Below are 12166 nucleotides of genomic sequence, written 5' to 3' on the forward strand. Positions count from 1 at the left end.
AAACTCAAAGCCTTTGCTGTTCCTTATTTTTAGGAAGGAAAATGGTTTATTTATATATATATATACCTTAATTAGAAATAAAGAAATAGACTCTTAGCTCTCATTTGACACCCAATTTGACATGCTCCCATGAACTTCACGTTGCTGCTCAAGGGACCTTTTACCTGGAAGTGACCTCATTACTTGTTTCTACATGTAGGCTGTTGTATCTGTATTTCTGTGCTGCTGCGCCTACCTCCATATACGCACACACCCCCAGTCAGAAGACTCAACCCAAACGTTCCCTTACAAATGGAAATTGACGGGTCTTGCTTGGCTATCCTTATGAAAGGAGGGCAGTGTCCTCTTTCGACCAATCAGGTCCAGGCTGAGTCACTTTCAGGGAGCGTCACTTCCTTGTTGGAAAAGGGGGAGGGGATTGAACAGAATTGACCTTTCGGGTTTATCCTAGTCGGAGGAGCAGAAGTTTGTTTTCTCTAGTCTGTGTTTTGTGTGTCAATCGTATACTTAATCCAAAGTGAATCTAAATTAACCTGGCCCCGGGACAGTTTGGGATTACCCAGATAAATACAGGATACACTCAAATCTATGGTATGTACCTAAACACAGTTTTCCTGTGTATGTGTTGTGGTTTTCTCTCTTGGTGCCACTCTATCGATTTAGTTTGAGGGTTTGTAATATCACCGAAGTGGCAGACACTTCTGATGAGTGACGTTCTGTTTTATCTTTCATGAGCAGACATATCCACCACATATGTTACTTAAATCACTCAGACGAGACCATGGGGCTTCTGATCTGTACATGTCCTTTACATGTTATCGAAGAAACTTGGCAAAGAGCTCAATACAGCTGTACGTGACCTAGGGGAAAATACAGAGATGTGTATGCATTGCTTGGAGGCAAATTGCTTAGTCATTCAATTAGACTTGCTGTCATCAGAGTACTACTGAAGGTGTCGATTTTATTTACACTCAAAAACATTCTCAACATTCACAGATTCTAGAAATTCAGACAGGGCAGAGACAACTGGAGCCTTTGAAACTAAGAGCGAACATAATTTTATTTACACACACACACATTCTGCCTGAGTCAATTACCATATTGCTGATGTGACATTTTGAAATACGAGACGATCCATTGTGAAAAATAATATTAATTATGCTTATGACAACAGGAAGTAGGGTGGTTATAATCTGTGAAACGTTCTAACCGGAATCCGTTCCAAAAACCTCGTAAATAACAAGGTTGCCAACAAACAACGCATACAAAATTGTATAGCGGCAGAATAAGATACCGGGTAGGGAGTGGGCAATTTTGTTAAGTTTTTCACTCACCGCGTTTATTCCGAAAATTGTCTGTCCTCACTCTGGTAGCCTATGGACAAACATTAAGAATAAGCAACGTGGTGAGTTGATGCCTATTCGGCAGGTAGTTAGCTAGGTGAATTGATCATGTTACTTTGTATGCGATGTTTGCTGGCATCCTTGTTATTTACGAAGTTTTTTGGAACATTCTTGTTGGAATGTAACAAAAATTATACCCACCCCAGGAAGTATGCGGTGTTTGACAGAGTCAAATATTACTGAATGACATCTTTGCAAGACAAAGCATACGTCCAGGTGTAACGGATGTGAAACGGCTAGCTTAGTTAGCGGTGGTGTGCGCTAAATAGCGTTTCAATCGGTGACGTCACTTGCTCTGAGACCTTGAAGTAGTAGTTCCCCTTGCTTCTATAGAGAAACATATACTTCATTGGTTATCTAAATTTCCCAATTCGTTATTATTGATAGGAGTGGACTTTAACATTACAATAGATAATTCAACTGATAGATGGCCCCCAGGTAGGCCAACCAATCAGAATTTGGGTTTAATACTTTTTATGGAAAAGTTTGATCTTACTGATATATGGAGAGAGAGGTTTCCGGCCGAAAGATCATTCACTTGGAGTAACAAAACAGGCTCCAGACAATCCAGAATAGATTTTTGGCTTATATCCAAATGTATTGATAGTGAGTGTGTTACTACAAATATTTGTACTACTACCCTCACAGACGATAAGGCTATTTACATTGATATCAAAATATTTACCCCTGATACGAACCTTGGTAGAGCATTCTACTGGAAGCTAAATAGCTCATTATTAAATAATGATATAGTTACATTTGAGGTTAAAGATCTGCTCTCACACTTTTGGGAAAGGGCTTGTGAAGAAAAATCTTATTGCAAGAACTGGGAGCTCTTTAAATTTGAGGTGTCCAGATATCTTAGAAAATATGGTAGTAATCTTGCTAAGACCAGAAGAGCTAAGGAGGAAAAGGTGATCATTAAGATAACTTCCCTTTCTCAGAGGTCCCCAGCTGACCTCTTGGGGGAGGAGAAGATGGAACTAATTGAGTTACAAAATAAACTGGATAATATATATAAATTAAAAGCAGAAGGAGCCTTTATTAGATCTAGGAAAAAATGGATTGAGGAGGGAGAACAGAATTCATCCTATTTCTTTAGACTTGAGAAATTTCACTCTGAAAATAACACTATCCATAAGTTTAATCATTGATGGTGTTATTACAGATGACCAAAAATTAATCGCTAAATACTGCAGCAATTTTTACAGAAAATAGTATAGCTCTACGTACCGTCAGGAATCCACAGATATGTTTTTTAACTCACTGAATAATGTTCACTCTATCAGTGATATAGAATCTAATCAGTGTGATGAACCCATCAAAGTTGAAGAGATTATAGAGTCTATCAAACATCTAAAGAACAATAAATCACCAGGTGTTGATGGAATTACATCAGAATTTTACAAATTATTTTCTGAACAAGTAGCTCCCTTCCTATTTGAAGTCTTTTTAGAGAGTATTAAAAACAATGTTCTCCCTCCTACAATGAGTCAGGGGTTAATATCACTGATACCTAAACCTAAAAAAGAAGTGCTGCTCATCGATAACTGGCGTCCAATTTGTCTTCTTAATAATGACTATAAGATATTAGCCTCACTACTTGCAAAAATAATTAAAGAAGTCCTGGATGCAATCATTGATGAAACACAGTCTGGCTTCATGAGGAACAGACATATTTCTAACAATGTCAGACTAGTATTAGACGTACTTGACTACTCAGACCTAATAACTGAGGATAGCTTCATATTATTTTTTAGATTTTTATAAAGCATTTGACACAGTAGAGCATCAGTTTCTCTTCCACTCCCTTGAGAGACTTGGCTTTGGGGATTTTTTCTGTAAGGCTATTAAGACTCTCTATGCAAATGGTAACAGCGCTATCAAATTGAAATATGGCACCTCACCTAGATTTGAGTTAAAGAGAGGAATTAGGCAAGGTTGTCCTATCTCTCCGTACCTGTTTTTATTAATCACTCAACTTCTTGCAAATTCTTTAAATAATAGTCCTGTACAAGTATTTCCATAGCTGGTAAAGAAATTATTATAAGCCAGCTGGCTGACGATACTACACTTTTTCTGAAAGACGCTAACCAAATTCCAATATCGATCAATGTGATACAATCCTTTTCCAAAGCGTCTGGTCTATATCTTAACATTAATAAATGTGAACTCATAGCTGTCAAAGATTGTGTGACACCTTCATATTATGGTATTCCAGTAAAAGAAGAACTTACATATTTAGGCATAACCATTACAAAGGATCAGAAGTCTAGAGGCTTACTAAATTTTAACCCTCTTATTAAAAAAACCCAGAAGAAACTAAATCAATGTCTACAGAGGGACTTATCTTTAAAACCCACTGTTCCTTGGCCGTCATTGAAAATAAGAATTTGTTCTTAACTGACTTGCCTAGTAAAATAAAGGTAAAATAAAAAAGTTTCCTTTAAAATTATTCATAAATATTATCCTGTCAACCACTATATGAAGAAGTTTAAAGAAAACATCAGCTCAAATTGCTCCTTTTGTAATGACCACCCAGAAACAGTTGTGCAATAGAAATAAGCGGAATCATTTTTATGTAATTAATTTCATTATTCTTTTGGCCAAATTTCATATACACAAATGTACATTTACAAACAGAAAACCACATTTTCGTACCCTACAAAAAAAAATTGAACTGTATTTTAAGACGGTTAAATGCTCTACTAACAAAAAAGCTGTTAGAATTGTAAGTATATGCATGTCCCTTAAGGTCCTTGTGTAATTGTAATGTGATATTGTACCCCCTAGCTCGATTGTCCATTGTTTGTAATCTGTGTATGCTTGTGTTCCCTCATGTGCTTTATGTATTGATTTGTTGTTAATAAAAATAATAAAAAAATAAAAAAAAATAGTTCCCCTTGCTCTGCAAGGCCCGCGGCTTTTGTGGAGCGATGGGTAACGATGCTTTGTGGGTGGCTGTTGTTGATGTGTGCAGAGGGTCCCTGGTTCGCGCCCGGGTATGTGCGAGGGGACGCTCTAAAGTTATACTGTTAGACAGGCAGTCATAGGCCATGTCATGAGGTCTCACATGTTGAATGCATGTGACCTTTGGAGTGCATTCTAGCCATTGATGTCTATTTTCCAATTTACTGCACTATAGCTATAACACCAACCAAACTAGTATATGACACAACTAGACATCATTGTCCCTAAATAATTTAGCTAGGTCAGTACTTTGTAGCCTATGCTGGTTAGCCAACTCCTTTGAGATCACTGTAGCAGCTAGCCTAGTTGTGATTAGGGTTTGGGTCAATATCAAAGTAATGACGTACATTGTGCCCAGGTTAGCCAACTGCTTTGGAATTGTAAGTGTACATGTAACCTTTATTTATAACTAGGAAAGTCAGTTAAGAACAAATTCTTATTTACAATGATGTCCTACCCCGGATGATGCTGGGCCAATTGTGGGCCGCCCTATTTGACTCCCAATCACGGCCGGATGTGATACAGCCTGGATTCGTACCAGGGACTGTAGTGACGCTTCTTGCACGGAGATGCAGTGCCTTACAACGCTGCGCCACTCGGGAGCCCAGCTAGCCGCATTGCCAAGCCCAGCCCTTTTCACGTGTCGTTCTGTTGGGTGGGGCCCAGTATTAGTAATCAGTTTTCATAACTCAGCTCAGTAGAGCAAAGACAACCTCTTTCAACTCTATTGTTTAATAAGCTCCTATAAAACCCCTAGGAGGAACAAGCCTATTGTTGAATAAGCTCCAATTAAACCACTAGGAGGAACAAACCATAGAGATTGAGCACTCTAGTGCCCGAAAGTCTGTTTTAGCATGGACAGAACCATTGAGGACTTTTACCATTTTGAAGTAGTCAACTGGGTGGGACTTCCTGTGGGTTGAGGAAGGATCGCATAATTCTGGAGGGATCGGTCAAAGAATTATACTTGTGAGCAAACATTCCATAACTGCAGGTGGCAGTAAATTGCCAACCTTGGCTTTATACCTGTTCAAACAATACACTCCAGTGGTGTATTCATTAGGAACAAAACGGGGAGGGACCTACCTGAATTTGTCCAATAGAAACTCTCGTTTCCGTTGCAAAATGTGACCCACCACCAGGATTCGGTCCAATGTACCAACATTTAAAATGTTTTTTTACATTGCATAAAAGTAGAAACTCAGAGCTAGAAAATTATACATCATACACTGCAGTTGAGGAACAATGGGAAAGTCATTCTGCTTTGAAAGTTGATAAACTTGCAACCCCATTTTTGTTTTGGTACACTTACTGGAGAGCTCTTCTTTGTCTACACTAGGGCTGTTGCGGTGACCATATTACCGCCACACCGGCGGTCACGAGTCATGAAGGCAGTGAAATTCCATGTGACCATTTAGTCACGGTAATTAGGCTTCTCCAAGCTCTGATGCTGTTGATGGTCATTAGTAGCCTACCATACTTGCTAACTGCCTGGTACTCAGCACTCTATTGTCCCTAATCACTCTGACATGAATGCAAATATATTCAAAAATCTAATTAAACACTTCATGAGCTCATGTTGCACATTTCTATAGGCTATGCAATTGTCCAAGATAAGAGTGATGGCCTCTATTAAAAAGAGGAGGATCCCATCAGCTTTCTATAGGCTAGGCCTAATATATTTATTTCTCAACTGTCCTAATATTAAGCACACCAGGCTAACTTGATGAGTCATGTAATCATCTGGCGAAGTAGAGTCTTTTGTTTAGTCATGTAGCTAGCTAGCTAAACAATGAACGGGCATTAACCCGACTCATACTACTTCCAATAAAAACTGATTGTCAAACTGTCATATGAATCTGCAGGTAGCTAAAACTAACCAACTAGGTTCAATGTTAGCTAGCTAGCTAACATTAGGTTATAACTAGCAATGCAAATGGATTTCTGATTTGAATAATATTACTACATGGATCATACATGTAATGTTAGCTAGCGAACAAGCAAACTAACATTCGCTAGCTAGCTATCAGTACATTTTAACTTGCAATGAAAACAACTTTCTGACCAAATTTGAAACGTATAATGCCCGTATACATGGATGAACGCTTCACGGCAGACTGGAACCATTTAACACAGTTTTGTTTCTAGCTACAGCTTATTTGGAAAGCATTGTGTCAAGTCACACCGGTTCACACTGACCGTGGCTTGTGCAGAAAGTAGCCCATCACAACTTTTTCCAACTGATTTGTTGTGTCGATAGCACCTGCTAAATTCAGAGCATCAATGTAGTTGAGAAAAGTAATAAAACCTTTTGTAGTTCTAGATGGCTAACGTTATATCTTTCAAAAAATCTGCGGTAGAAAGGATTATCAATACATACTGAGCAGCTCACATTATAGGCAAAAGCATGCTACATGGCAGACCAATCCAAATTCAGCTCGTCCATTATCTCAGCCAATCATTGCTAGCGGAAGGTTCCTGACTTTTTCCGTGGCTAAAACAACTAGTCTCGTACTTTAACAATTGTATTTGTATTTACAGATTAAATACAAGTTTGTTATTAAGACACATGAAAGTTCAGAGAAGACATTTCTGCCCAAAAATGCCAAAAATCTCCTATGAAGTAGTGACGTGCGACATATGCCTAGCTTCCTGAAATGGGTCACAAATATTTTCAGTTTTGAGTAAATAGTTTCCATTGCAAACATTTGACTTATGACTACACACCAGGTGGCAGTATGCACCCTTTCAGTTTGTTTACCAAGACCATAGAAGTAGAAGAAGAAGAAAATGTACTGCCTCAAAATGGAGATGGCCTCAATGTTGCTGCCCAGGCTCTTACACACGCCATAATGGGACCGATACAATGTTATGTCCTATAACTATCTCTATTCGCTGATATTGGTGTCTAGTTATCAGCTGGAACTGTATGCTTGTTGTTACTGCTATCCACAGTAACTATAACCCTTAGCTTTACACTGCGGTTCACTGCTGTGTGTGTGTACTTGTTCATCTGTTTGTTTGCCCGCAATCGCCCGACTATATGTGATTTAAAGTGAAATTCTGAGGCCCGCTAAAATAGAAAATGAGCTGTACAGTCAGGTGCTGGAACAATTTTTTGACGGGGTGTGGGATTATTTCTTTTTTTAAGCCTAATTTAGATAAGACTATGTTTCTGTTCATAATGTCCGACATTTGGTAGGCTATTTGGTAGTCAACTTGTCTATAATTCGATCACAGGTGGCCGGTGGCACCATAATTGGGGAGGATGGGTGGTTGTAACGGGATAAATGGAATGGTATTGAACACATCAAACACATGGTTTCCAGGTGGTTTTTACCATTCCATTAACTCTATTCCAGCCATTATTATGAGCCGTCCTCCCCTCAGCAGCCTCCTGTGAATTACATACATGCAGCTTCTCTTCTGTTATCAGCCTACTTATTGCCCTAGAAGACAAAATAAATCCTTGCTCACCAGAAAATATGTTCATCAATGTACATACATCAATATAATTATTGTTTGAATTTAGTTGACATCAATGAAGTTCTCTTTCATCTCTGCTTCTCTCACACAGCAAAAACGTTTAGGGACCAGGGAGAAAATGCAATAACAAAAGAAACGGAAAGGTTTTCTGTACAAAAATTCCAGATGGCAGTTTGAAGGGAATTAAAAGCTGTGTAAACGACCCAACTTGTTTCTGATAAGATTTCCATTCGGCCTGGATGCATATTTTATGTGGTTGAAATAGCTTTTATGATGCTGATATAGATAGCACCACAATCTTTACATTTGGTCCCTAACTGCGCATTAATTCTCTCATTGATGCTGAAAAAATAAATCATATTTCTTCACTCCTGTTCCCGAGTCCAAATGTACATTTGGTGTATAATTTTACTGCAAGAAATGCTTAATTCTGCAGGAGATAATATTAAGGCTATGTGAGATGTTATAGACCTACAGTCAGTGTGCATTTGTTAGTTACTGTTCCATTTAACCAATCTGAACATTAGTGTACCATTGACGTCCCATCTTGTGACTGTCAAATTTGTACAGCGCCTCACAATCATCACACAACATCTTTATCCAACATTAGGCTATTGTTCTGGCCACCTTTTCTTTATTTTCAACTCCATTTCGCAGATTTTCTCATATTGAATTAAACTCCAACATTGTACTTTTTTGCCTCAGTGGATCAACGTACATTTTTTCTGCCCAAGTTCCCAAAAGCATTTGTCGTGTATTTGCTGCGCGTACAGTTAGGCCCTAAAGCTTAGGCTTACACACTGATGCCAGATAAAAATAATGAAAGAAAATCTTCAAAGTAGCCTATAGATAGGAATTATAGACTTATGGATTTTCAATGCATTGTTTTCTCTTTATTCAACCAGGCCGCCAACCGTCCGCCCTTCATTCACACAATATTTCATGACCCTAAACCCGCCGGCGCAGACTCCAGGTTGAGTCAACCTGCGCATCACTAGTATGTACATATGTATGTACTTAAACAGTAATTATACATTACCCCCTGCCCTCATAACAGCCTCAGTTCGTTGGGGCATGGACTTTACAACTGTGGTTCTCAACTGGGTTTGCCTCTGTACCCAAATTTAACCAGGTTGTTTAGGTCGTGATCCAATATTCAAGATTTTTTTTATTTGCCAAAATGGAATCTGGACAATTATTTTTAATGCTATGTTGATAGTAAATTTACCAATCATATGACAAGGGAACAACAGTCCCACCTTTTCATTGTCAATAATAATTTCATTTTGCCCATATTCTTGATGAAGAATGTTAAGCGCACTGGTTTGATACCAGAACATCAACCAAATCCACTAAATAACACTGCTAAAAACTCACGCAGCCCAGTCAAAACCTCCAGTGACCCACCAGTTGAGTATTGCTGCTCTGCAAAGTGTCAAAAGTATTCCACAGGGATACTGGCCCATGTTGACTCCAGTGCTTCCCACAGTTGTCACGTTGGCTGGATTTCGTTTAGGTGGTGGACCATTCTTGATCTACACGCAAACTGTTGAGTGTGAAAAACCCAGCAGCGTAGCAGTTCTTGAGAAGAAATCATAGTAAGACTTGTGCATCCAGGTATAATGCATTATGACTTGTCATGACCCCTTTATAATGTCATATAAGCATCACATAATGACCCGGACAAAATAACAGCCAGTTTGAGACATTTGATCAATTATAATGACATATACAACCTTGTTATTATTATTATTACACATTACAAAGGCTCATACACAAGTTATAAAGCATTAGACCTGGATCATCAACATCAATATTTATTTATATATATATATGTATATATATATATATATAGATAGATAGATTACATCTGGTGAGCTAACTGCATAACATAATGTTAGTACTTTTATTTGAATGGTACACTCTTGATTAACTGGGTCAATGAAGATGGCATAGGCCTACTCACAATACAGGTGGATGTATATTCAATAGGAGTGTGTGCATGCATTGAGGTATTGAGTCTATGGTGCTTGGTGATAAACAATCTGTTTGCCTTCCATTGGGACTTATATTAGCCTACTGATCAACAACATTTTGCTCACATCGTATATAGACTTCTTTCAACTGTATTATTGACTGTATGTTTGTTTTACTCCATGTGTAACTCTGTGTCGTTGTATGTGTCGAACTGCTTTGCTTTATCTTGGCCAGGTCGCAATTGTAAATGAGAACTTGTTCTCAACTGGCCTACCTGGTTAAATAAAGGTGAAATAATAAATAAATAAATAAACATTTGCATAGAAACGTCACTCCAACATGTCACGCCTGTATGACATCATACTGTATAGGCACTGCTGTTAGTTTGAGAATATAAAATAACACCAATTCAATGCAAATGAGTCCAACATAACTACATGACTTGTGATCACGGATGCTTCTGAAAGTAGTATTTTTTTTGTTTATCGTGATCGTATATATTATTTTTATTCGAAAAAAAGATGAAACGACGATGCACGTTCAAGCTGAATGACTCAAATCTGCCCAAACATAGTTTGAGAAGTAAAAACGCACACATTCACGCTGATCTATAGCGTTCTTGGTCCATAAACATACAGGAAGATTCTTAGAGAGCTAAACCTATTGCCTATATATATTCCGACAATAAACTTTCAATTTACGGATACAGTTGCTGCTGGCCAGGTCAGCACTCCAGTATAATATCTAGCGTTACACCTCAAGTCAAATGGCTCGTTGCCAAAAATGGTGCATGTGGTGCAATACTTTTTGAGAATGAGCTAGCTTGCTGTTGATTTTCCCAGCTAGACATTCTGCATTGTGTAATGCTCAGGCAGTGAGTGGTGGCTGGCATACCAGTAGTTTTGCTATGTAGTGGGCTGATAGATTAGAAAAGGCCAATATCAGACCGAAAAGGAGCTTGGTCGTTCTCTGACGCAGATAGATTAACACTGAGACTTTTGGTGAGTCTCAGGTGTGAGTTGGAGGAACTCTTGATCAGAATCTGGTGAGCAAAATAAACCATGTTTTACCCTCAGATAAGGTTATGCCGTTTTGGATTGGTTGGACTTCAGTAACAGTGTTTTGGTACTCTCTGATTAGCAATGATAGCGGTTTTGCTACTATTTGTTTTGATGGAATAATGTCTGGTTAGCTCATTGCTAAACAATAGTTGTATTTTTCTACTAACTGATAAGCAGTAATACAGAAGTTTTGCCACTTTTGTTATGGTAACAATGTTTGGCCTTTAACGTCAGTAGTGTTTTAGCAGCAGTAACAACAATGTCTAGTCAGTAAAAATGTCAATACTGGGTTAGACTAATGAAGTATGCCTACCTTCAATAGTTTAGACTCAGTCTCCTATCACAATCAGCAGTAAAAGTTACTGCTACTGGCATTTTATGACACTGTTTAGGTTGGAGTCTGATAGTTGCATTGATGTGGTTGGCTGGTTTCATCTGCACTTTCCCGGTTGTCACGGAGACGATGCCTGAGTGCATGCTCTCATGCTGACTGGTACCTGCCCTGTATTCTCTACCCTCCCAATGCATTGCGTGGTTCTTCATGGGTGTGTGCTGTAAGATTGATTGTTGTTAATCTATCTGCCTCTAATATAGTGTCTGGGTAGTTAGGTGAGCTAGCCTAACCTGTCTAGCTAGTAGTTACCCCTCAGAGCCTGGTTCCTCTCTAGGTTTCTTCCTAGGTTCCTAGTTTTTCCTAGCCACTGCTTCTACATCTACATTGCTTGCTGTTTGGGGTTTTAGGCAGGGTTTCTGTATAGTGCTTTGTGACATCTGCTGATGTAAAAAGGGCTTTATAAATACATTTGATTGATTGATAGTTCACTCACCAGAGGTGAAAATGCATGGATATTGGCCAAGTGTGCAATGTAAACAATAATAATAATCTTGTTTTGTCTTGGGGAAATAAATAAAACCTAAATGCTGTTCATCATTACCGTTGTTTAGTGAGTCTAACTGATCTTTCACTTGACTTGACAAATATGTCTTTTGAGCGTGTACTTTTTGATACTACATAAAGAGTTTGTGTTACATTAGAAATGAGAAGTGTGGTTTGTTTTTACACACAAAAAAAAACACTTCCTGTGTTGTGTGCTGTTGGTTGAAAGACAAGAGGAGAAAGCTGGCAGTGAGACTGCCATGTTCCTTGGCTGCCATGATCAAATGACTTCAAGTGCAGCCAAATGCCTTTCATAAAAAATCTTTGGTTTGTGTTTGTTTTCCACCTCAACAAAGTATTTGTTTTTATCAACCATAGTCTGCAATTCAATT

General features: G+C 38.5%; 1 protein-coding gene across 50 annotated transcripts in view; it reads left to right on the top strand.

The window, feature by feature from the left end:
• Nucleotides 1–12166, top strand: part of cast (calpastatin) — a 108356-nt gene that overhangs the window by 34933 nt on the left and 61257 nt on the right. For 2 of the 50 annotated variants that reach the window (XM_042324713.1, XM_042324741.1), the window contains exon 1: nucleotides 432–591. The exons of 46 other annotated variants lie outside the window; for them this stretch is intronic. In XM_042324713.1, the coding sequence (XP_042180647.1) occupies nucleotides 589–591 (3 nt within the window). In that variant the 5' untranslated portion in view covers nucleotides 432–588. Of the gene's footprint in view, nucleotides 1–431; nucleotides 592–12166 lie in introns of those variants that run through there. 2 more of the 50 variants (XM_042324743.1, XM_042324744.1) reach the window with 1 other exon arrangement.

The sequence above is a fragment of the Oncorhynchus tshawytscha genome, linkage group LG07, assembly GCF_018296145.1.
Source record: "Oncorhynchus tshawytscha isolate Ot180627B linkage group LG07, Otsh_v2.0, whole genome shotgun sequence".
Lineage (NCBI taxonomy): Eukaryota > Metazoa > Chordata > Actinopteri > Salmoniformes > Salmonidae > Oncorhynchus > Oncorhynchus tshawytscha.